The 24,491-nt window shown below is 37.1% G+C and overlaps 1 protein-coding gene across 6 annotated transcripts in view; it reads right to left on the reverse strand.

Annotated features, from left to right (window-relative positions):
• Nucleotides 1-16,505, reverse strand: part of PTPRM (protein tyrosine phosphatase receptor type M) — a 938,548-nt gene extending 922,043 nt beyond the window's left edge. For 2 of the 6 annotated variants that reach the window (XM_074275249.1, XM_074275231.1), the window contains exon 1: nt 15,769-16,505. In XM_074275249.1, coding sequence (XP_074131350.1) covers nt 15,769-15,841 — 73 coding nt within the window. In that variant the 5' untranslated portion in view covers nt 15,842-16,505. The remainder of the gene's footprint in view (nt 1-15,768) is intronic. The other 4 variants (XM_074275258.1, XM_074275239.1, XM_074275235.1 and 1 more) reach the window with 3 other exon arrangements.
• Nucleotides 16,506-24,491: the final 7,986 nt, after the last annotated feature.

Genomic DNA, 24,491 nt, shown 5'->3' on the forward strand with positions numbered 1-24,491 from the left:
CCCACATGTGCAAAAAAAATGTTTGTAGCAGCTCTTTTTGCGGTAACCAAAAATTGGAAAATGATTAAATGTTCATCAGTTGGGGAATGGCTAAATAAACTGTGGTATATTAAGATAATGGAATATTATTGTCCTCCAAAAATGATGAACAAGCTGATTTTTAAAAAGGTCTGGAAAGATTTACATATACTGATGCTGAGAGAAACAAGCAGAACCAGAGATACATTGTGCAGATAACAGCAAGAATGTGCAATAATCACTTATGAAAAACTTGATTCTTCTTAGTTGTTCATTGATCCAAAGCAATCCCAAATAGACTTTGGACAGAAAATACCATCTGCATTCAGAAAAAGAATTATGGAGACTGGATGTAAATCTCCACATGCTATGTTCACTTCATTTTTCTGTTCCTCCCCCCCATGGTTTTTCCCTTTTGTTCTAATTTTCCTCTCCCAACAGGATTCATAAAGCAATGTGTATTAAAATGAATATTTTTAAAAGAAGAGCGATAGATGCAGGAGGAAACCATTCCAGGTATTAGGACTGGTTTGCAGAAGTGGACAAGTTCAGGGAACAATCTGTGGTCCATTCGGGCTGGAACACAGAGTACATAAAGAGAAGTAATACAAAATGAAGTTAAAAAAATGGATTGGAGCCAAATTGGAGAGGCCTAAAATTGCAGTCACTCAGAAGTAAAAAGGCCATGAGAATAGCTGAAATAGCTATAACGAAATCCTGTACTAAGCACACATTTTACTCCTTCGGTTCTCTGTTGTTCAGCAACAATCTTAATGATTTAACATACATCTCTAAACAAGCTTGGTATTAGAGTTTCTTTGCCTACAAATTAAAAGCAGCAGACTAGAAAGTATAAGAGTTAGGAGGCTGTTAGAGGCAGGCACAATGGGATTAGATGAAACAGCAGCTGACAGTTTAATATCAAGGGAAAAACAGAAAAGGGAGGGGAGGGGATAACTATATTATAACATAAATATATAGCTATATTGAAGATCCTGAGTCATAAATATATGGCAATCTCTATTCAGTAGGAAGTGAAGAATATATTACATTTTAAATTATTTCCATCAAAAATTGGTCACTTTTCCCCAAAATTTTGGCACTTACAGTCTATTACAAGGAAAGTTTATTTGTGTGGAACATCTTATTCCCTGACTGAATAAATGAGGCATTGCTGAACATAACTTAGAATCACTGTAAAGGTATTTGTAATGTTGCAAAATGGATTTTACTTCGTATCAGAAATAAAAAAAACAAGAATCGGATGTATATCATCATTAAAGATACCTTACTCTTTGCAAACTTTAAAAAGGTGTCTATGAATATTAGCTATAATTACCACTATTATCATTTTTTAAATTTTTATTATTACTATAGTAACTAAAGCCCCTCAGAATAGAATCTTTGGCTTATCAAATAGTATTATAATAAGATTGTTGAGTATCATAATAATTAACAACTAAATTACAAATGTGATTCCCCATTTTGAAAGTATTTCTAGTCATGAAAAACAGGGCATGAATATATGTGCATATATATACATATATATGTGTGTGTATATATACTATATAAGTATATTATATATATGTGTGTGTGTGTATGTGTATGTGTGTGTGTGTATAATTCTTACAATAAGTTAAACGTATAACCTGTCCACCCTACCATATAAAATCTTTGAGGGCAAGCCTTATATTTTATTTATTTCTGCATCTCCTTTAAGGGATAGTTAGTATGCAGGGCTAGTGCTTAAATGTTGAATGAAATCCACAACTTATTCTTGAGGGAATGTATATATTTAGAAAAGAGAGAAAATAATGGCACAGAAAGGAAGAAGAAAGAAACATCAACTATTTGATTTATATCTGTGTTTATTTCAAAGGCAGGATATTTAAAGCATTTATTTGTATTTTAATCAAATCTGATCATTTCTTTTAGATAGGAAGATGTTCTAAACTCATTTCTCTGAAAACAGGCCTAATGTAATCAACAAAAAAGGGGATTTAAAAAGATTTGGATACAGTGTACTTTCTACATGTCATTACTGTTAACAGCAACACACCTGTGGGTAATAAAGGCCTCTCATTCCCCATCTACTTACTAAGCTGAGAAGTGAAGTCTCAAGACAAAGCATTTCCAACTTGAGCTAATAATAAACGGAACTAAATACATATGCTTTGCAGTGTACATAATAAATCTACTTCCTACATATTGAACAGGAAAATAAGATTAAAATGAATATTCACTCATCTGAAAACAAACTGATGCTTTATAAGCTTTTATACTTTGTGGTCCATAAATAGTAAATGCTTTGCCTCCGCTTGGATCATTGCATTTTGAATTAAATTATTTTGTTAAACAGTAGTCTTCTCTTCCCAGGGAGACTGAAAAACCGTATATCAATTTTGACAAGTCTTTCACTCCCTCTCCCTAGAGATTCTAAATATCCCAAATAATCTTTTTTTTCTTTCCCTTTTAAACCTTAGAGGTTATCAGTCTGTCTCCTTAATTAACAAAAGGTCATTAATTAGCAATGGGTCATTATAAAATGATGAGACCTTCCTCTGGTCCCTCATCAACTCATCTTCTCAGCTTAGTTCTAGTTTTACAGTTTAAGGTTTAAAAAACAAAACAAAACAACTTTAACTGTTTTATCCTTGGAAAAGGGGGGGAAAAGGCTTTTTTTTTTCTTCCAAAGAAGTATGAGGTTTCCTACCCAAGTCTTTTTCTTTTGTCTGTCAAGTACCCAGCTCTACAAAAACACCCCCATTTTATACAACACTTTAAACTTAAGAAAATGCTGTATATCCATTATCTCATTTCATTCCCATAAGTATCCTGTGAGGTAAATAGTGCAGGTATTATTATTCTCATTTAACAGAAGAGGAGACAGCTTCGGTTTCAAGTGATTTAAGGTCACAGAGCTAGCACACAGCAGATTCAAAATCCAAATCTATACCTTCTGTGCATGCTTTTACCTTGGAAAGCTACTGCAACTTCCTCTCCCTCTTCATTTCTCCTCAAAATTATCTGGTTTTTTTTTTCCACTGATTTCTTCTCTTAGAGGAAGAAGAAGAGTAACTCTTCCTTTGCAGAGCTGATCATTCTCTTCTCTTGGCCACTCCCAACAAAAACTATTACTCTATTTCTGTCTTTTTCTATCCTCCTCCTCCCCTCTTCTCCTTCCTCTCCCTTTCTTTCTCTCTCCAATTCTCTCCCCCCTTTCTCAGCCAAATCCCTCAAAATAGTAGTTTACACTCACCACCTCCATTGCCTAATTTCTCACCACCATTCTAGTCTTTCTCCTTCAAAGTCACCAATGATTAACAACAAATTCACTTGCTGCTTCTGAGTTCTTAGCCTTCTGTCTCTCTGTAACTTCTGACATCACTGATTACTCCATCTCTTTTGGAGCAGTCTCCTCCCTTGCTTTCCAAGTCACTAAACTTTCCAGTTGCTTATTCCTTCACCCTCTACATGCTGCTTTTCCCTAAAGTTCCTGTCCTCAACTTTCATGTATTCTCATTCCCCATTCTAAACCTCATTGAATATGCCTGGTCTCACCACTTTTTCCTAATAAACCCAGATTTACCTCTTTCTAGGTTCAGGGTTGAACTTTCACTTGTCTGCATCTTATGTTTTAGCCTGGGTAAAGGGAACTCCTCAATCAGGGTGTGCTAACAAAGAATTAGGGATGGGAAAGAAACCCAGACTTGTGTACACTAACACTGAATACTCCATGGTAAATACTGGTGCCTTGGATTCTTGTGCCAATCACTCTGACAAACTTGGATAGATACAATCAGGGTGCTCTTTCCACTGGGAATGCAGACAAATAGTCTACCAGGATGTCTGCTGATTCAAATATTTTAGGGAAATCCAATAGAGAAAGTTGGGACTTCCTCAGACCCCAAGAGTACATCCACTCACACTGCATTTGCTTCTCTTTTTCTTAAACTACTCAAATCCACACTCTTGTTTTTTAGATGACAAGGAATTAGATTTTCTTACTAGAAGGTGGCCATTCCCAGTTCTACACCCTGCATATTGTAGTTCCCACCTCGAAGAAGGTAGAATTGCCTAGAGGTGCCCTTGGGACTATAAAGTTTATTTTACTGGCAATGCATATCCTTAAAATATGCTAACACACTACTGTCATCCCTTTCACATCCATATTTTCCCCATCTTGGTTTCCACATATCTTGGCTTGGCATAAAAAATTAAGTAGAGATTTGGAGAAGTTTTGTGGAAGCTATAGACAGTACATGAAGACATTAGCTGAGGATACAGGAAAAAAGTTTAGAAACAAGGGAAGTGCATCAAATATATATATATATATATATATATATATATATATATATATATATATATATATATATATATATATACATATATACATATATATATATATACACACATACATACATATATATACATACATACATACATATATACACATATATACATACATATATACATACATATATATGTATATATACACACATATAGTATTATACACACACACACATATAGTATTATATAATGCAGCCTATGAACAAATACTTAACCCAAAATTTACAATAAAGTACTGTAAACACCCCATAAAAGAAAAAGGGGAAAAACAATTCAGACTTTTTCTCTGGCATAAAGAAAGGGCCAAAATATTTTATGAGGATTTTCCAGATCTCAGGGGTGCCACAACTCTAATTTCCACAATTTGGAAGTGATAACTACTCCTAGCTCAGATGGCAACTGTCTATTGGACATCTTCACCTGGATGTTTCACCAAATATTTCAAAATCAACATATTTCAAATTAAACATATTTCCCAAAAAAATCCATTTTTTCTTTTGATTTCTTTATTTCTATTTTATAGTTGCCATTCACTGCGTAATCCAGGCTTAAACCCAAAGTGTTATTCTTCCTCTCTCCCTTACTCCTTGAATCCATTCTTAAAATTATATCAATTTTATTTTCTCCCACTACCATCACCTTAGTTCAAGCCTTGATTATAAGCAACTGAACTACTGTAATATTCTTCTAACTATATATTAGATGTATATACATCTAGTAACTGCTCCCTTCCACTATGATGGCAATCTATAAGCAAACATTTATTAAGTGACAATTAACAAGCATTTATTAAATGTCTTTAATACGCCTTTATTACGTATCTATTATGTGCTAATCACTGTGCCCATCCTAAAGTACAGCTCTCATGGAATTCTCATGTTTAAAAATCTTCAGTAGTTTCCCTATGGAAAAGATGCTGGGTTTGGTCAGAAAATACAGGTTCAGATCACAGCTTTGGAACTTTTGGCTTGGACAAGTAACCTCACCCTTTTAGGCTTCAGTTTTCTCAGCTGTAAATTTAAGTCCTTTACCATTCTACGATTCTATTTTTCACAGTCTATTGTTGTTTATTCTTTGTTTCTAAAAAGAACCAATGCCATCACTAGGTGATGTCTTGACTCCTACATGAATTGGATTAAAATGAGCACAGCTGCACAACTTTCAAGAGCTTCTACACCCTATGGAATCACATCCAGAATCCTTAGCCTGGCATTCAAGGCTCACCATTTATACTCTAGTCTAGCCCAAACTTACCTTTCCAAACTACCGCTCTTTTGTTCATACCATGCTATAATTAAAATAAAGTTCTTCCCATTATCCAAACATGTCTTGTGTTTTGCTATCATTATACCCTTGCTTCCCTGCAGCTATGTCTGTCCTAATCTCATTCATTTTAAAAGACTTTTGTTCCATAAAGTTTTACCTAATGCCCTAGACACTTATGTAGGCATCCTTTGAATTTCCTTAGCTTATTCGTTGCATCTTATTGCACTTTCACATTCTGCTTTATGTTACATTTATTTATGTACATATTTTAAAAATTATTGTGGATCTCACTCTGGAGACTCTTGATACAATCAGTGCGATTTCATCTGCTAACAGGACATCTGGAAAAATTTCACTTGTATAGAGAATCCCTTTCCCACTGGCCTCTTTGCTGAACACCCTCTATGACTATAATATATATCCTGGAATCAGCTTGAACTGATTCAAAACTCCAAGTGCTAAATTTCACTGTGAGCATTTACAATTTAAAAAAATCAACAAACTACTACAAGTCATTTTTTTCACTTTCTAGACCTAAGAAAGTAATAGAAAAAATGTTAATGATACATATTAAATCAAGGCTGTATTATGCATGCATTTTTAAAATTGAGAGTCTATTGTTAAATATTTACTATGCACACTCCTGCCATCTGTAGCCAGTTTATATCTCCCTGTCATATGCCACTTTGCATATTATTGAGAGGGTCAATCCAAATTATTTTTGCTGGAATGAAAACTCTTTGAAAACAGAAATTGCTTCATCCCTTGTGTTTACATGCCCCGTGCCTAGCACAGTCCTAGAAATATAGTATCTAATTAATGCTTGTGGATTTGTTGTTATATGTGTCAAGGAATATTGATGGAATTTAATATTAACATGTATAGAAAAATCAGAGCCAGATCAGCCTGTTATTAGTTGCCTTAAGAAGGAAGGCACAGATCATCAGACCTTGTGATATGCATAAGGATGGGGAACATTAAAAGGGAGGATTGATGCAGCAGCTTTCATTATTAGAAGAAGTTGAGCCCTGGGAATAATTGCCCCAGCTACTATGGGCATGATTAGAACCAAGAAGTAAAATGGATTGAGTCAGAAGAGAAAACATCCAAAGACCAAAAGTAACCCAAATCTGATCATCCTTTACTACTGGTGAGCAGACTGCTTTTGAAGGAGAATTACATAGTGGATGGCTGAAAGATGGTTTGGTAGCTAAGAACTAAAACTGTTGGCTCAAGAGAACTATAGCTCTTCCATATCCAGAAGAAACTTATTCATCATAGCACCCACATAAGTGAGTGATGGAATTGGATGAACAAACCGATGGGCAAAGCTATGGCCCTCTCTTCCAGGAGAGAGGGCTTACTAACTAACCACAGATCACTTAGTAGTTGTTGGACCAGATAGTAGGGGGACACTGAAGGTAGATGAAGATTAGTTGGATTAAAGATATGATGCATCTATCTTCACAGAGAAGACCCAGGAAAGAGTAGTGCAATAATTTTATTAGAAAACAAAGGCAGCTCTGGATCACTGAAGGTATGAGTTGCCCCCTTCTCTGTCCTGGTCACACATCCACTATATACATGGCCCTCTATTGGAATATCCTGGCTACATATAATTCCCACTTATGTATGTCACATGCCACATCCCTGTGTGTGTCCCCTTCTCATTCTGGCCAAACCGGCTTTCTTGATGATCTTCATACATAATACTATATCTCTGGCCCACAAAACTTCTTCACTAACTTTAATTCATGTCTGGAATTCACTCCTATCTCACTTTTCATCTCTTCTATCATCATCTTCCATCTTCATTTCTTTCAAAATTCAGTTCAATTGAAACTTTCTACACAAAACCTTTCCTGATCCTCCAGCTGCTAGTATCCTCTTTCATCCTGAAACATTTTACCCTGCATAAATAAATAAATAAATAAATAAATAAATAAATAAATAAATAAATAAATAAATAAATAAATTGCAAAATATTTAATAAATAAATATAATAAATATGTAAGTATATATATATATATATATATATATATATATATATATATATATATATATATATATGTGATGTTTAAACAGAATGTCTCTCCAATGGAATGTATATATGCTTTTTGATGACAGGAACTAGTTCGTGTGTTTGGTCACCTTATCACCAGCACATAGGATAGCATATAGCAGGCAATTGATAAATACTTGTTGATTAACTGCTTTCTACTGAAAACCTCTGAATCTTTAAGAATGGGATTAAGTTAAAAAAGAAAAATGTTTGTTCTTATTTACAAAACTATGATTATTAAATGCCTTTACTTAAATTAGAATGTTTTCTAACTAATAAGAGTAAACCCATTGGTGGGGGGGCTTAAGGGAAATTTGAGTCAAGAATATCAGACTATAAGAAAGCTTGGAGATATTATAGTCTTCACTGTTAGAGTGGTCACAATTATGAGATCACAGAGTCACCTAACTATTTAATCACCCTAATAGAACTCTATAATCTATAGAATGTCAATGGAGGGGCTAGGTGGGCACAGTGGATAGAGTGCCATCCCTGGAATCAGAAGCTCATCATCTTCAGTTCAAATCTGGCCTCAGACACTAGCTGTATAACTCTAGGAAAGTCACTTTACCCTGTTTGCCTCAGTTTCCTTGTCCATAAAATTAGCTGGAGAAGGAAATGATGAACCACTCCAGTACCTTTGCCAAGGAAATCCCAAGTGGGGTTCAGACAAGAACAAAACAACTAAAAAACAATAATCCTGTCTTATTTCTGTTTGCCACTCCCAAAACACACACACACACACACACACACACACACACACACACACACACACACACACACTGTAGATCCTTAAATAATGTTTGAATAAGTCTAAATTTAAATCAATCCAAGTAAAAACTAATGTGTTCTAAAATAGCCAGGCATTACTTGAATTTTGTTCAGGCACATTACAGGCCAGACTAATGAGGTTAACATGTAACCTCACTTAGTTGGCAAACCTATATTATCCTTCCCAGTTACAACTGCTATATATAAACCAGCAGCAACATATCAAATGTCAAAAAAAAAAATCCTAGTAGTCCATTGCCACAGAAACTCTAGTACTCCGTTCTAAAGTTGTCATTGGGCCAAATCTAAACTTCACCACAATCTATTCCATGAAAAAAAATGATTATTGTGCAATAAAGAGTTAAAATTTATGTGCCTCAAAGAAACTCATGCAAGCACATCAAGATATTATATGGTTAAGAAAATACTAAATACTTTACATTCCTTGGACTGCAAATGAACCTAGCCCAGTAAGCTCCGTGTGTATATATAATACCCTGTATTTCTTGGCTTAGAGCAGTGGATTTGGAGATGCAGCTACACCTAGTGATCAGCAACAGATCACAGCAGGAAGAATAGGAATTCAACTGCTAGCTGTGTTTAAAGGAAAGCAAATCTAAATAATAATAATTAGGAATTAAACTTTCAAAAAATCTGTTCAGTGAAATAATATTCACCTCCATTTAATTAAAAGTTAGAAAAAAGGCAGTTTGATCAACTATAGGAGAAAATATGTTTTGCTGCATTTATATATGTTATAATTATATATAATAGATATAAAAATATCATTGAAAATAAATGCTAACTTAAAATGCAAATAACTAAAACTCATCGTTCTACAATACAATTCAATTATAAGATCCCATTTGCTATGTCTATAATTTTCCATTTCTCTACTAAAAAAGATCCTCAGTTTGAAAGCTTCTAAAATTACTGGTATACAGACCTTTAAAAAAACATTCTTAGTGTTTTAAAAAGTATTATTTATCATAAGTTTACTAGGAAGTGTCAACAACTATGCATGCTATAATAAATATCCATCATCCTGGTCACAATATACAATTATTACTATCAATGTTATGGCTGAAATTACATTAGTACATATTAATAACAGAGAGAAAATGATTTCCTTCTTGGCTTAAGCACTGACTAAAGCCTGTAATAATCCAATATTTTCTCCAGATATAGTTATTATCTAAAGTATACAGAAGTCCAACAATCATAGAATCACTACATACAGCATTGTTACTACTGCTATGAGAAATTTTCATTCAAGAACTGAGAGGAATGGATGAATTTTGTCATTACTTCATCTGCCAATATTTCTTTAATAGAGATGCTATGATGATGAGGGCACCTAGATGGCTCAGTGGATAGAATCTTAGGCCTGAAGTCAGAAAGACTCAGCATGAGTTTGAACCCAGCCTCAGACACTTTTTAGCTGTGTGACTCTGGGCAAGTCACTTAATTCCATATCCTTCAGTTTTATGTCCTGGAAAAAGAGCCGGAGAAGAAAAAGGCAAAGTATCTTTGCCAAGAAAATTGAAAATAAACAACAACAATGATGATGTAGATTTTGAAATTTAAATCCTGTTTGACTCCTACCATTATTTATTTCGTCAACAAACTTTTAGCACTTAGCACAATGTAGGGCACATAATAGGTATTTGATAAGTAATAATTTACTGATGACTTCTGTCCTTACTTACTGATATCCTACTGAAATATAAAGATACAAGATGATCAAAATATTAGTTAGGCCTAGAAGGTAATTAGGGTCACTAAATGATCATCTTGGAATCAAATTCTGCTTTGTCCTAGATCAGAACAAACCCCAACTAGAATATTAACTTTCTCTCTCTGTGAAACAGGAATAATATTGCTTAAACCACCTATCTCTCAGAGTTCCTTGTAAGAGTTTTATGCTATTTCCTAACACATATTACATATATTGCTTTATTTAAATCACTCCTCTCCCATCATCTATCCATCTATTCTCCCTCCTTTTTTTGTTTTCTCCCTTAATTATGGCTTTGCCTTAGCTGTGGTATCCATAGACATAGCCATGATTCTAAGGAAGTAAATGACTAAAAGTTTCCTCTTCCACACCCTAGAACCAATTCCTACTTTTTTTTTCTTACACTGTTCTTCTACTCAGGTTTTCTGATGACTTGGCTGAAAAGTCTGTAGAATATAAGAATTTAAGTGAAAAATGGTGTGCTTTCTTATGGGCTCCTTTCCATGGTTTTTTCTCCTATTTCTGAAATTTGAAGTCCCTGACAGTTTAAAAAAGGGCTAAGAATTTCTCACTAGTTTTTTGCATGTGTTGAAATCCTAAGAATGGTTTTAAAGGAAGTCTTTTTCCAAAGTGGATTGTGGTATCAAATTTTTGGAGTCATAAGATTTGGATTCAAATAGTGACTCTTTGTATCAAAACGAGGCTTGTCAAGTGCCTTAATCTCTCTGGGCCTCAGTTTCTGTATCTGCAAAATATGAAGATGAGACTAAGTCACTTTCAAACCTCTTCCAACTCTAAATCACATAATCCCTCAAATTAAATTTAGCACATTATTTAGTACCACTATGTTATGACACTACTAATAAAATGGAACATTTCCTTTTATTGCTTAAATTATTTAGCTCCTCGACATAAATTTTTCTCTCTCCACATGACTTATACCCCAGTGTCTCAATCAAGATAACTTGTAAAAAAGAAACAAACAATAAAAGGGAAATAGCAATGTCACATAATAGGTCATTTTGGGGATCTAAGGACCTAGTCCAAGGACAACTGTTCTAGGGATGAACCTAGTTCTATAGCTATGGAAAGTCACTTCATCTGTCCAAAACTTATTTTCCTAATTCTTAAGATCTGCATAAGTTCCCTTTCAGGGATGAAGACGATGCTTTGTCAATAGCAAAGCACGTGGAATCTTTCGTTTTTATTAATAATAATTCATAAAGCATTTACCCACTATCAATTACATTCCAAAATTATCCCATTTCTTAGTTTATTATAAATTTCTCTCATGGCACTTTGGGAAAAATTTACATGATAACATCTGCCTTTTTAAAAGTCGTCACCAAAATGCCTAAATTACAAAAAACTCACTTAGGTTTTAGAACTAGACATGGAAGAAACCTGAAAAACCATATAATTCAGAACTTTTATGTTATAGTCAAAGTAAATGGACTTCAAAAGACTTGCCCTAGATCATACTCCAAACCAAAATATTATTGTTTAATAAAGAATTTACATGATCCAAAAAAGTCATAAAACTTACATTGTTCAAAAAATCATTGTTTAGAATTATTATGTCATATATATATCAAAGATATACATATATGTATATAATTCTGATGATCAACAATTATTGTTTTTATACTTTATGCTGAGAAGAGTTATACTTGTTTCCTAACATATTATTTTCGTGTTCACTATTTTAAATTTGCTACACCAAAACAATATAAATTTAGTATTATCAATAGAAAACACAATAGCAGCTATGTGATTTCAATTACCTAATAATACAAAATATAAAGGAAAGCCTTTAAACTGCCAAATAACTTTGTGCAATTAAAAAGTAGTATTTTCATTAACAAGTTCTTTCCCTAAAACTGTTAGATGTTATAGAATATACAGATGTTCTCAAAATACTATTGCTAAAACAATATTCTGTTTCTTTTTATTTGACAAAGTTAAGCAAATCAGACTTATTACCTAATAGATCTAATAAGAGAAGTCCAGAATACATCACACTTCTAGCTTTTCAAAAAGCACTGGGTCAAAGAGAATTATGTTACCAACTATTTGGTTTCTCAAACTGATAAATAGAATTTCACATAAAAGCAGAAGAGTTTCTATTTACTCCTTATTTCTTGGCTATGTATACTTTCAGTAATCTGTTTTTAAAGAGCAGCAAAAGCTTAGGAAACCAAGCAAAAATCCCAGTTATTTGTGTAGGGCACAATGAAAAGGCTTCTAAAAGTAAAATATTTACATAAGACAACATCTTCATAGACCAAAATTCTAATTATTTTAAAATATTTTTTCTGGTATGTTTTAGCACCTCACTGTGAAACAATCTATTCTTCTATCATTTGAGTGATATCATTTCTGGACCAATATCCAGTTGATTGTAGAAGACATTATGGGACTTTTGATGAAAAAGTTTCCCATTCTGAAATCTTAGCTCCATATGACAGCTTTCCAAAACCTTGTTTATGTGTTTAAGTATTATTATCTTTTATTAAATATATAAAATATGAGATTTTGAGTGCACAAATTAAAAAAATAATTCATTTAGATGGAAAGGCAAATGTAAACCAAGCATAACTTGAAAAAGCATTACACCATTACCCTCACTGCTCATCTCTCTTAACCAGTAGATAATCTAAATAACTTTTACAGCATTTGGAGATTATTATTCACAGGCAGCAAATGTTTATTGTATACCTACTATGTGAAATACACTATGTAACTGGTGTTGCAGAACATGCAAAGATATGTAAGATATAGTTCCTGCCTTCAAGGAGCTTATATAACTACCTCAACAAAGCATGTCCATGTATGATAGAAAGCAGCCTGTTAATATCATATTTTATATAAAACGTGGTCTGTCAGGATTTCAAATAGTTATTTTCACTGACTTTCCCAAAAAATAGAATATTGGGAAAAGAACTACATTTAGAATCAGAAGGCCTGAGTTCAAATTCTGGGTCAGCTTGCTACCTATGTGACTTTGGGCAAGTCAATAAAAGTTTTCAAAACTCAATTTCCTCCTTTGTAGAATGGCAGGGTTGGACTAGATGATGTCTAAACTCTCTCCTAGCTCAAATCTATAATCAAATCTCAAATCTTACATCTTTCTTCAAAGCACTAGATAATACACCAATGAAGAAATCCAAAGAATGTTACCACCCAAAGTGCTACAAGTAGTCAAAATTAAATGTCATGAGAGAGCAGTACAAGGGAAATCATTTCCAAACATATTCATTTTATTTTTTATATTCACTTTAAATATAGTGTGCATACGTATAATCATATATGTATATCATACTCTTAATTTCCCCATTTGTTCTAAAATTATATTTAAGCAGAATTCTGGCTTTCACAACAAAACTACATGTCAACAAATATAGTACATAGCCATTAAACCCCAAAAGAAAAACTAAAGGTAACATTTCTTAAAAAACAAACAGACAAAAAAATACCCCTCCAATGTGGTACCTCTGATTATTTCAGTTTAAGGTGTTTATTTGAGGTACTAGTCAAGGAAAGAAAACTGACAGTGGTGGTCACTTAAAAAACAAACAAACCTAAATATTATATAAATAGCAACACCTTTCATGTATCCAGTTTTAAAACCTGCTTAACTTACATTTGTTATGGCTTAACTTTAAACAAATCACATTGGGGAATTATGGATCTTAATAAATGGGAAAGCCCTCTGCAGTTTACTAGTCTTCTAACAGTAAGGTAGTTAGTGACTTTCGTGACACATTAACTTCATGATCAAGAACAGAGACCAGAACATCAGCTCCCAACCTCATGACAATGTATCATTCTGTTATATGCTTTCAGAATATCTACAATTATCAGAATCTTAAAGGACACTTAGAAAAAGGACATTTCACTATTTAAGAAGATAGGGGAGGAGGAGGGAAAGCTGTTTTTGTTTTGAAGGAAAAGAAAGCACAGATCAGCAAAACTCCCTGAAACTCAGCTACAACTTCTCCTTGCCTGCCAACTATGGTCAAGGGAACTGACTGCATACCAGCAATGTGCACTAGAGACCAACTCTTAGCAAACTCAAAACCTGATTGATAATCTCCAAAAGATCAATGATGCAAAGAAGCTCAGGTGTCTGCAATTGCTAAAAATGTGCTTTTGGAGAGCACTTTCATGACGTTGCCTTCATAAAAATACAAACAAAAGTAGTACTTATTCCCACCAATTAAACTTAAAAAAAATTTTAAATCAAAGTCTCAAGTCAGTCATGGATTTCTCTAATGTGGAGAGGAGAGGGTAGGGAAGAGAGCAAAGCTAGGAGAGGATAACACAAGTATGTGAATTTAGTTCGGGACACTTTTTAAATGATAAATGTAGGACTTAAGGAAACCCATGTGAAACCATTTAGTCTAAATGCTCCCACCAGTAGCTTCTGGATTATCTCTGGAAGTTAAGCCCATATACAAATACAGGACTGGAATCTGCTCCTTAGGAGTGTGTTGGAGTGGGGAGGTTGGCGGGAGGTGTGGGGATCATGCACCTATCATATCAGGAGGAATAGTAACATAAGCAATTTCTCCTGTCGGAGATCTCCCTGGAGATCGGGGCCAGCACATCCTGACATAGGTCAGCTGTCATCCGGGGAGGGAAACACTTTAACTGGAGACGGAGCAGGAGAGAATGGTCAGCATTGGAATCAGTCCGTCGGATTGCTGTCCCCTCTAGGGTCTGGGGGATTAGGCTAGGCGATGGGTGAGTAGTCTGCTTGCTCCCAAAAGCTCCCAAAGATTTCCAGTCCTCTCGAATAGAGATGAAGTTTCCGTTTTCCTTTCCCAAGGCCGACACGCGGCAGCAGCCTTGCCCGATGCTGCTCGGGGCCCGGGAAAGGGGGGAAGGGGCGGGGGTAATGACTGGGTTCCTCCACCCCCACCCCCAGCAGCAGCCAGCTGGCTGCCAAATCCCAGCTGAGCAAAGCGTGCCGCCAGCCCGTAAGTCTGAGCGACTCCTGCCCCAGACAGTGTGCACTGTGATCCGAGGGGAACGCACATAAACTTAACCCCCGATGTCCTCCTTGTTACAATAGCAAACTTTTCTTAAAAAAAAAAAAAAAAAGTTTCCGTTGTTGTTTATGTTCCCGAAGTAGTGCGTGTGCTGGCCACCTCCGAGTCTTTAAGGGGAAAAAAAAAAAAAAAAGGTGGGGAGGGGCACGGGACTCTGGGAGAGAGTCCTTGTTTTGGAGAGGCTCAGCTTGGGCCGAGGCTCTCTCAAGTTTGCTGGGTTTTCTCCGCTCCCGGCGTCCCCCACTCCTCCTTTCCTTCCCTTCCTCCACAGGCACAACCCAGCCCGTCTAACGGAAAAGGCATCCTGCCCAGAGCTTCGCCTCGCTCCCTCTCCTCCCCCAGCTGAAGCACTCATACTCCCCCACTCTCCCACTCCTCCGGAAACTGCACACTGCCCAGGGACTGTCCCCCACATGCCTACACACGGCATCCTGTCCCCAGCTGCGGGACTCAGGGAAAAACAACCACAACAAAAGCAAACACCCCCAAAAAGCAGGACCTTTTCTTACCTGAGAACGTCTCCCCTCCGGCAGTTAACAAAAGTCCAACTAAAGTCGCCAGCCAAGTTCCAGCTCGCCCCATTTCGCTGACTCGGGCCGGGCCCACCAAAAGCTGCCCGGTGCGCGGGGAGACCGGGAGACGTGCCACGGGGGCGTGGGGGAGCTTGTTGTAAAAGAGAGAGAGAGGAGGGAAAGAAAAAGTGCCAACAGTTGCAGAAGTCTGGAACTCCGGGACTCCTGGGGCAAGGGGTACAGAGGGTCCGCGACCTCCCCCCCTGCCCCTGGTCCCCCCGATCGCTTCTTGGCTCTTCTCTCGGGGTCACTTGGGTGGAGACACTCGGGGTGTCACAAGCCTCCCTCCGGCTGCCTCCGGCAGCTACTCCTTCCTTTCCCTCGGTTCCTCCGCCGGGGTTCTGGCGGCGGCGGAGCGCTGGCCGTGGCCGTGGCCGTGACCGTGCACTTGCCTCGCTGAGCTCTCCCCCACACCCTGCTGCTCCCGCTGCTAGGGCAGCGCAGAACTCCCACCGCGCCTCCCGGGCGCGCCGAGCTGCCGGGGCTCCGCTCCGTCCGCGCTCGCCTATTTCTCCCCCAACTGGCTCGCGGTGCCCCCGGCAGGCAGGCTAAAGAGAGCTCCCACGTCACGCCCAGGCTCGCCGGCGCCGCGACTGCCCCACTAGAGGGCGTGTGCGGACCGGGCCGGGCCGAGCCGGGCAGGACCGGAGCCTTCCCCGGACCCCCAACTCTGTGCTCCCTCACTGCCCTCGGCCGCGCGCCGCGCTCTCCAAGGGCGCTTCCACCCGGCCAACCAGCGTCTGGGAGCGCGGCTGTCTGGGGACCGCGGCGGCCCGGGCAGCTGTGGCTGGGCCGCCCGCGAGCCTCACGCGCGGGAGAAACGCGGGGAAATGAATTTTCCAGCCCTCTTTCCCTTTTCCTGCCTCCCCCTCCGCTTTCTATTTTTGCAGCTGGCTTCCAGGAGAAGCTATTCAGTGCCTCCCGGGTCACAGGAAGCTACAGAGAGTAAGGGGGTTAGGGTTCGAAAACCTCCCAGCGCGCAATCCCCTTAAACTGGGGTGCCAAAAAAATCCTGCTCCCTACTGACAGCTCAGAGATGGAAGCTTTACACAAAAAAGTTAGAGGCTCCCGGCTCCCTGCAGCAGCAGGAGAGACGCAAGCCATAGGTGACTTTAGCGGCGGTCCTTTTGGGGTTCGGGGGCACCTCCTCCTCCCCGACCACAGAGGTATTCGGAGGAATGCAATGGGGGAGAGAATCACCGAGAGTATGGCGTTTTAAAAGAGTCAAATGAAGAACCAGCTTTTAAGCCAAATGCTTGGATACAGGAAGGAAAAAAGCCAGGCTCCCAACCATGGGCTCCAGAGCTCGCCTTTTAGACAGCTTGAAACACTCTCGCGTGCGGAAGTATCCGCAATTGTTACAGTACTAGTGGAGTTATCAAACCAAGCAAAGGCTACAGTATCGGGGGGAAATCTACATCTCTGAGCGATCTGGAGATTTCCGAGACCACAAGGAACCCCTCCGGCTTTTCCCTACCTTGGTCCGAGAGCGCTATTGATCACGACCAAATCCGGCCGTGAGAACGTATAGCTGTTCTGAATGCTCTCAGGACCCACTCTGAACCCCAGTCAGTGGCTGCCAGATGTAGCACAGCGCTGTTTGCCCAGCACAGCCTTGCACCCGAGCAATCAGAGCCACAGCAGGAGGTCAGCAGCCTTGGAATTCAGGAACTCCGAAACCTTCCATACAGATAGGGACCGGTTTACTTCTATTTTTTTTTTTTTTTTTAAATTCTCTCTCTGCTTCTGTCCTATATGTGTGTTATTGGAAAGCAACATTCTAGAAGGTGAAGTTCACAGCAAATATGAGTGAGTAGGTAATAAAACCATATTACGCTTTTGTAGAAACTTGGATAAGTGGAGCAGGGATCGGGAAAGCAGATTGAAATAAATGAATCCTTTGGCTCCTTCATAGTTTTCCCTGCATTGCTGAACTTTGGGCTACTTTATAAAAATAATTACATTAAACAAAGCTCTCCAGTGCTACAGGAAAAATGCCAACTTTAGAAAATAAAAAAATGCCCCCCTCAACCTATCCCTCTCCCTATAATAAATATGAAAGAGCATATCATATTCTATCATCCTTTCAAGAAAGGTCTATAGATACTGGCCTTCCTTCAAAGAGAGGGGCCCGGGAAAGTTTAAGTCAGAAGCCAAAGCTGATATTTACTTACTTATTGATTTATTTATTTATTTTTGTGTGTGGCTTATGTTGGTGGGAAGCAGAAGCCCCATTCCTTAAAAAATCAACCATGTCATAGATGTTATCAATAAAAATCCAAAAAATTAAGTAAAGAACTTTCTTGTTATCCCTGAAAATCTTTCAAAAATTCCTTCCAGCTCATTTCTTAATTCAATAAGCACTTACTATGTCAAGTGCTCTGCCACATGTTGTAGATGTAAAGACAATGCATCATAGTACCTGCCATCAAGGGTCTCATATCTGATTTAGTGAAAGGAAAGACAAACCGAACATGGTCATTTTCAAGTGGGGTATGTTATTGCTGGACTGAGTTAAATGTTGAAGGAATACAAGGATTCCAAGAGGAGAGATGAGAAGGGAGAGACCAATTAGTCTAGGGAGTCTGTCACTGAACCTGGTCTGTATATGCACAGGTACAGTATGAAAAATTCTTTGAGAAGTTGAGAGTGGCTCCTGGAAGAGGAGTGATGACTTCAAAGGAAATGCCCTGGAAAGATTTGTAGCTCAAGCAAACATTGTTATTGGTTCTAATCTACTAACTAACTTGCCATACTGGAGAGTGTTGGGCATGGAGTCAAAAATACTCAACTTGCTGAGTTCAAATTTGGCTTCACACACTTACTAAAGTTGTGTGACCCCAAACAAATCACTTAATTTTGTTTGTCTCAGTTTACTCATTTGGAAAATGAACTGGAGAAAATGGCAAACAGCTTGTGACCCTAGACAAATCACTTAATCTTGTTTGCCTCAGTTGATACATTTGGAAAAAGGAACTGGAGGAAAAGAGAAACGACTCCAGTATATTTGCCAAGAAAACCCTAAATGGGGTCACAGTGTCAGACACAACTAAGTAACAATAACTAATAACTATATAGTAAATAGTAGCCTCTTTGGCTGCAGTTGTGGTTGGAACTAGGAGTACATTCAAAAGGCATGGGGGTCTTCTCTCACTTTAGTCTGCTCTTTATGTACTTCTGCTTGGCTGATAGCATGTGGTGGAAGATAATACTACAAAGGGAAAAGCCTTAGGTCCTTTTCCCCTGAGGGCAATGTGTGATCCTTATGATACATGCTTCAGTTCTTTGTTTTGATGCTTGTTTTTCATTTTAGGTGAAGGGAGGTAGTATCTTGAAAGGTCAGGAAATCAAGCAGCCCAAGATGGTGGAGTCCAGGAATCTAATTCATTTCAAGTTGTGCAACCTGAACAGCACTGGTTTTGAGATTCAGCCTAACAATAAGATGAGATTATAACTCATCCCATATATATCATTCTCTATTTCTCTCTCTCCCCCCTCTCTATATGTGTGTGTGTATATATATATATGTATATACATATATATATATATCTCCAATATAAGATGATATGATGCCATTTTTGAATATGAATTTGGTTGTACGGTTGCAACCCCTCTAAATCTAAATTTAAAATTTAAAATGTTCCCAAATCCTTCCAGGACAGAGTGCTAAAATACTCTGATGAAGGTAATAGGGTTAACTTAAAGCTATATAAGGTGTAACAGATGTATGTCACCTTTCTTTTTGAGGACAAAGAGTAAAGGCAGAGTAGAATCTATTTTAAGTTTGAGTTAAGTCACCCAAGTGTTAAGGGAGAAAAAAAAAAAAAAATATATATATATATATATATATATATATACACACATACACACACACACACACATACACACATATATATACACACTTCTGTTGCTCTATCTTTGAAGTAAATATCCTGGAAAAGTTAATTGATGCTAACTGGTTAAATGGAACTGGAGTATAGTCACTGGCAACCAATAGTAGGGAGAACAGACTTATAATGAATGAGTCATTTTTCAGGCATGTCTTCGAGACTCCATTTAGGAATTTCTTGGTAAAGATGCTGGAGTGGTTTGTCATTTCCTTCTCCAGCTAATTTTACAAATAAGGAAACTGATGCAAAATTAAGTGACTTGTCCTGGATCATACCTAGTAAGTGTATGAGGCCAGATGTGAACTCAGTGTGATGTGTCTTCCTGATTCCAGGCTCAACACTGTATACTATGCTGGCCACCTGCCAATAGAGAAAAAATATCCCAAGTCCATAGGGGTACTCCTAGAAGGGGATTTATAGTTGGAGCTCTCAAAAGTGGTCAAAAGTCCAACCACTATCATTTTATAGGTCAAGAAACTGGGTCTCAGGGAAATTAATGCTTGTCCAAGCCCACCTTGCTTCTTATCATTGGATGTTGTTGCCATTTGTTGCCATTATAGAGCCTTGTGATAATATCAGGGGACAATTGATAAAAGCAAAAAAAAAATTTGATAAAAGCAGAGCTTTTGCTTTTGATCAGGGTCCTAGTCACATTTAGTCCTAGTCACACAAATTCTGAACTAAGTCTTTACTGTTGCCAAGAAACAAAGCATCATAAGCTAAAAGGGACTTGGATGGTCTTTTTCTGACAGCAGATAAGATGATGGAAATGGAACAGAAGAGGAAGCAAACATTTTGGAAGTAGATCTGTCAGCTGCTGGATATGCCTTATGAACAGCTCATGCAGTTCTACAGTGCTCAATAGTACTCTGTAGTGAAACAGCATTTTCTCCAGAAGCACCTGAGGAAGTCTAAGAAGAAGCCAAGCCCCATGGAAAAAAGCCTGAGGGAATAAAAAACACACATTGGAGACATAATCATCCTGCCAGAGATGGTGGAAAGTATGATGGGTGTCTATAACACAATCAGGTAGAAATTGAGCCTGAGATTGTTGGAATTACCTGGGAGTGTCCTGTGAAACATGGCTGGCTGGCTGGCTATTGGAGCTACTCTCATTTCATCCATCTCAAGTAACCCAGATCCTAACAAAAAACCAACCAACCAAACAACCAAATAAACAAATAAACAAACAAAATAAATTTTCTCAGTGAAGAAAAATAAAGGGACCTCAAAAGTCACTTAATCTTAACCCTTTACTTAGCAGATGAAAAAACTGATGCAGAGAAATTAATAGAAAAGCTAGGATTCACACATCTACCATGTTTCCTTCTCTTTTCTTGCCCTCTTTTTGTAAAGCATTTCTAAATGTTAGGAGTTATAGAATTATGACAATAGAACTAGAAGAGAGTTCAGAGTTCATCTCATCAAGATCTTATTTTTACAAATGAAGACTTAGTCACAGAAAAATTAAATGTCTTTCCTAAAGTCACACAGAAAGTAAGATGGCAAGCCAGGACCTAAACTTTCAAGTTTTAGGATTACTACAAAATCCTCTCTACTACCCTATATACTAGCTGATGTTTCTCTCTGAAGTCAAAGAGAGCATTCAGGAAGGGCTTTTCAGAACATTATAGCAATCATGGGGAGGGTCTATTGACAGTTATTGTTATGATTAATTTCATTATTCCTTAGGCTTCCAGTGGAGGCTTTGGATAGCAGTATGTGAATAAATCTGTAAACTCATTATGGATATTTCCTATAAGAATACAATCCATTCATTCTGTTTTATCTTATTTGATTCATCCATGACTTCACAACAACTCTAGGAGATAGGGTCTATTATTATTCCTATTTTAAAGATGAAGAAATCAAAGCAAAACAAAGTTTGCATATGATTTGCCCACATTACACAACAAATGTCTAATGCCAAATTTGAATTCAGGCCTTCTTGATTTCAGGTGTAGCGCTCTACACACTATCCCTTTTGCAAGAAAGAAAGAAGGGAGAAAGGAAGTAAGAAAAAATGAACAATGTTTTTGATGACCCCAGACTTTTAAAGGCTCATCTTTCTAATATTAATATTCCTTGTAGATGTTCTTTGATTGAGATCCAAGAAATAGCATATTTATATAAAGAATTAAAATTGTGGGTCATTTGGGGGATAATACGGAGGTAAACATTGTAGACAGAATTACAGCATATTACCAACAAATAATTCTTTGTTTAAATGCTAAGAACTAATAGATTAAACAAGAGTAACAACAACAACAACAACATCCCAATTACATTAGATATTCAAGCAAGGATTTGTCAAATATGCCAAAGAAGGGACTTTTGTTTAGATATGTATTACACCAGAAGGCCATAAAGGTTCAGTCCAACTCTTAAATTCTATGATTTTCTTATTTGGAATACCACCAATACAATTAATTTCCCAATGTGTTTCCTTCAATTGATGGGTCATCTGTGAGCAAATCAAGGTTTAAGAGTTGCCAATGTACTACTGCCTCCTTTTGGCTCATGTTACAGAGTGGTTGCTTCTGAGCCACCTGGGCACCAGAAATACCCTTGGACAGTCATATGCAGATTGTCTGCCATAACTAGTGCCCTAATTATTTGGGTCTGTTCTGCTTTACTGCAGACATAATAAAAGTAAATAGAATTTCTATTCTATTAAATCAAAGAAGAAATTATTTTAAAGGTGTGCACATTGTTGTTTTTCTGTCATTCTGGAAGAGAATGACATCAGGGAGGTGATACCATGACATGCAAATAAATTGGATTTAAATTATGGAGGATTGGGCAAAGTCACTAGCCTCACTGTCTCCCCTGGAGCTAGTTGATTCCAGTAGCAAGATATAGATCAGGATGACTGGAGGCAGCCCTGAATAAAACAGGAGCTTTGACCTTTTTAAGCTAAGGTCTCTAGCAGGTTTTATTTTGACTGAGGCAATGCCCAATCAGTGAATCAAATATGCACATATAAGCACCAATAGAAAGAGGTGAAGAATGCTCTTAGTTATCATAGGGGGAAAGGAGAAACTACAGTTAAAGGGGAAATGAACTCCATTGTTGAAATGTTCTCATCATTTTTTTTCTCCCTCACAAAACTTTAATATCAAAACTGGACCAGTATTGATGATGTTAATGATAAAGTATACATCTATTTTAGAGATTATATAAAACCAGTCAGTCAGAATAATTTAAATCACTAGATTTTATATTTTGATAAATGCATGAATTAACTGCTTATAGTTAGATTTTAAAAGGACAAATATTGTTTTTACCATTTTCATTTATAAATATGACCCTCAGAATAAAAATTTATCTTCCTAGAATGACTTTTAGAATGAAATTATAGCATCATTTATATTTCCTTTATTGGGTTCTCAACAATGAAACCTAATGCCACCAATTTATACACTTACATTGTTAATCTTTATTTCAAAATCAAATATCAATTTAGTACTTACTTTTTATCAGGTGTGTCAGGGATTTTGGTATTATGTGCCATGTTCTAGTATATTCTAGTATATGGTATATAGTTATAGGAGTCATATCTATCCTGATAACTAGAGAATATTTTCCACAAAGATTCCTGCCCCTCTCTCCTGTCACTGTCTTTCTCAACTAGACAAACATAGGGATCAAAAATGCTGCTGAGTTAGTAAGTAGAATGCATGTAGCAAAAACTTAAGAATGAACATAGCAATGACAAAGAGAAAGGGCTCATATACTAAAATATTTATAGTAACACTTTGCACAGTAGCAAACTGGAAACAAAGTAGATGCCCCTCAGCTCAGGAAGGGCCAATCAAATAGTTTTACATAAATATAATGTAATTTTAATTATTATTCAGTCATTCAGTAATTTCTGAGAAACATTTTTGATCAACTGTCCATGGACTTTTCTTGGCAATATACTGATATGATTTTTCCTTCTCTGATTTTATGCAGGTGAGTTAAATTATTTACTTACCCAGAATCATACAGCTAAGTCAGATTTGAAATCTGGCCTTTCTGACTCCAGTTCCAGTGCTCTATCCACTGTGTCACCTAGCTGCCTCTATAATGGATATTACAATTCTTCAAGAAATGAAGAATATAATGAATAAAAATCAAATTAAGGTGGCCTAGCTGTACCAGATCTAAAATTACATTATAAAGCAGCGGTTACCAAAACCATTTAGTATTGGCTACGAAATAGGCTAGTTGATCAGTTGATCAGTGGAATAGGTTAGGTTCAAAGGACAAAACAGCCAATAACTTTAATAATCTAGTGTTTTACAAACCCAAATACCCCAAGTTTTGGGATAAGAACTCACTATTTGACAAAAATTGCTGGGAAAATTGGAAATTAGTATGGCAGAAACTAGGCATTGACCCATACTTAACACTGTACACCAAGATAAGGTCAAAATGGGTTAATGACCTAGGCATAAAGAATGAGATTATAAATAAATTTGAAGAACATAGGATAGTTTACCTCTCAGACCTGTGGAAGAGGAAGAAATTTATGACCAAAGAAGAACTAGAGAGCACTATTGATCACAAAATAGAAAATTTTGATTATATCAAATTGAAAAGTTTTTGTGCAAACAAAACTAATGCAAACAAAATTAGAAGGGAAGCAATAAACTGGGAAAACATTTTTATAGTCAAAGGTTCAGATAAAGGCCTCATTTCCAAAATATATAGAGAATTGACTCAAATTTATAAGAAATCAAGCCATTCTTCAGTTGATAAATGGTCAAAGTATATGAACAGACA

Source organism: Sminthopsis crassicaudata, chromosome 1 (genome assembly GCF_048593235.1).
Source record: "Sminthopsis crassicaudata isolate SCR6 chromosome 1, ASM4859323v1, whole genome shotgun sequence".
NCBI classification, from domain to species: domain Eukaryota; kingdom Metazoa; phylum Chordata; class Mammalia; order Dasyuromorphia; family Dasyuridae; genus Sminthopsis; species Sminthopsis crassicaudata.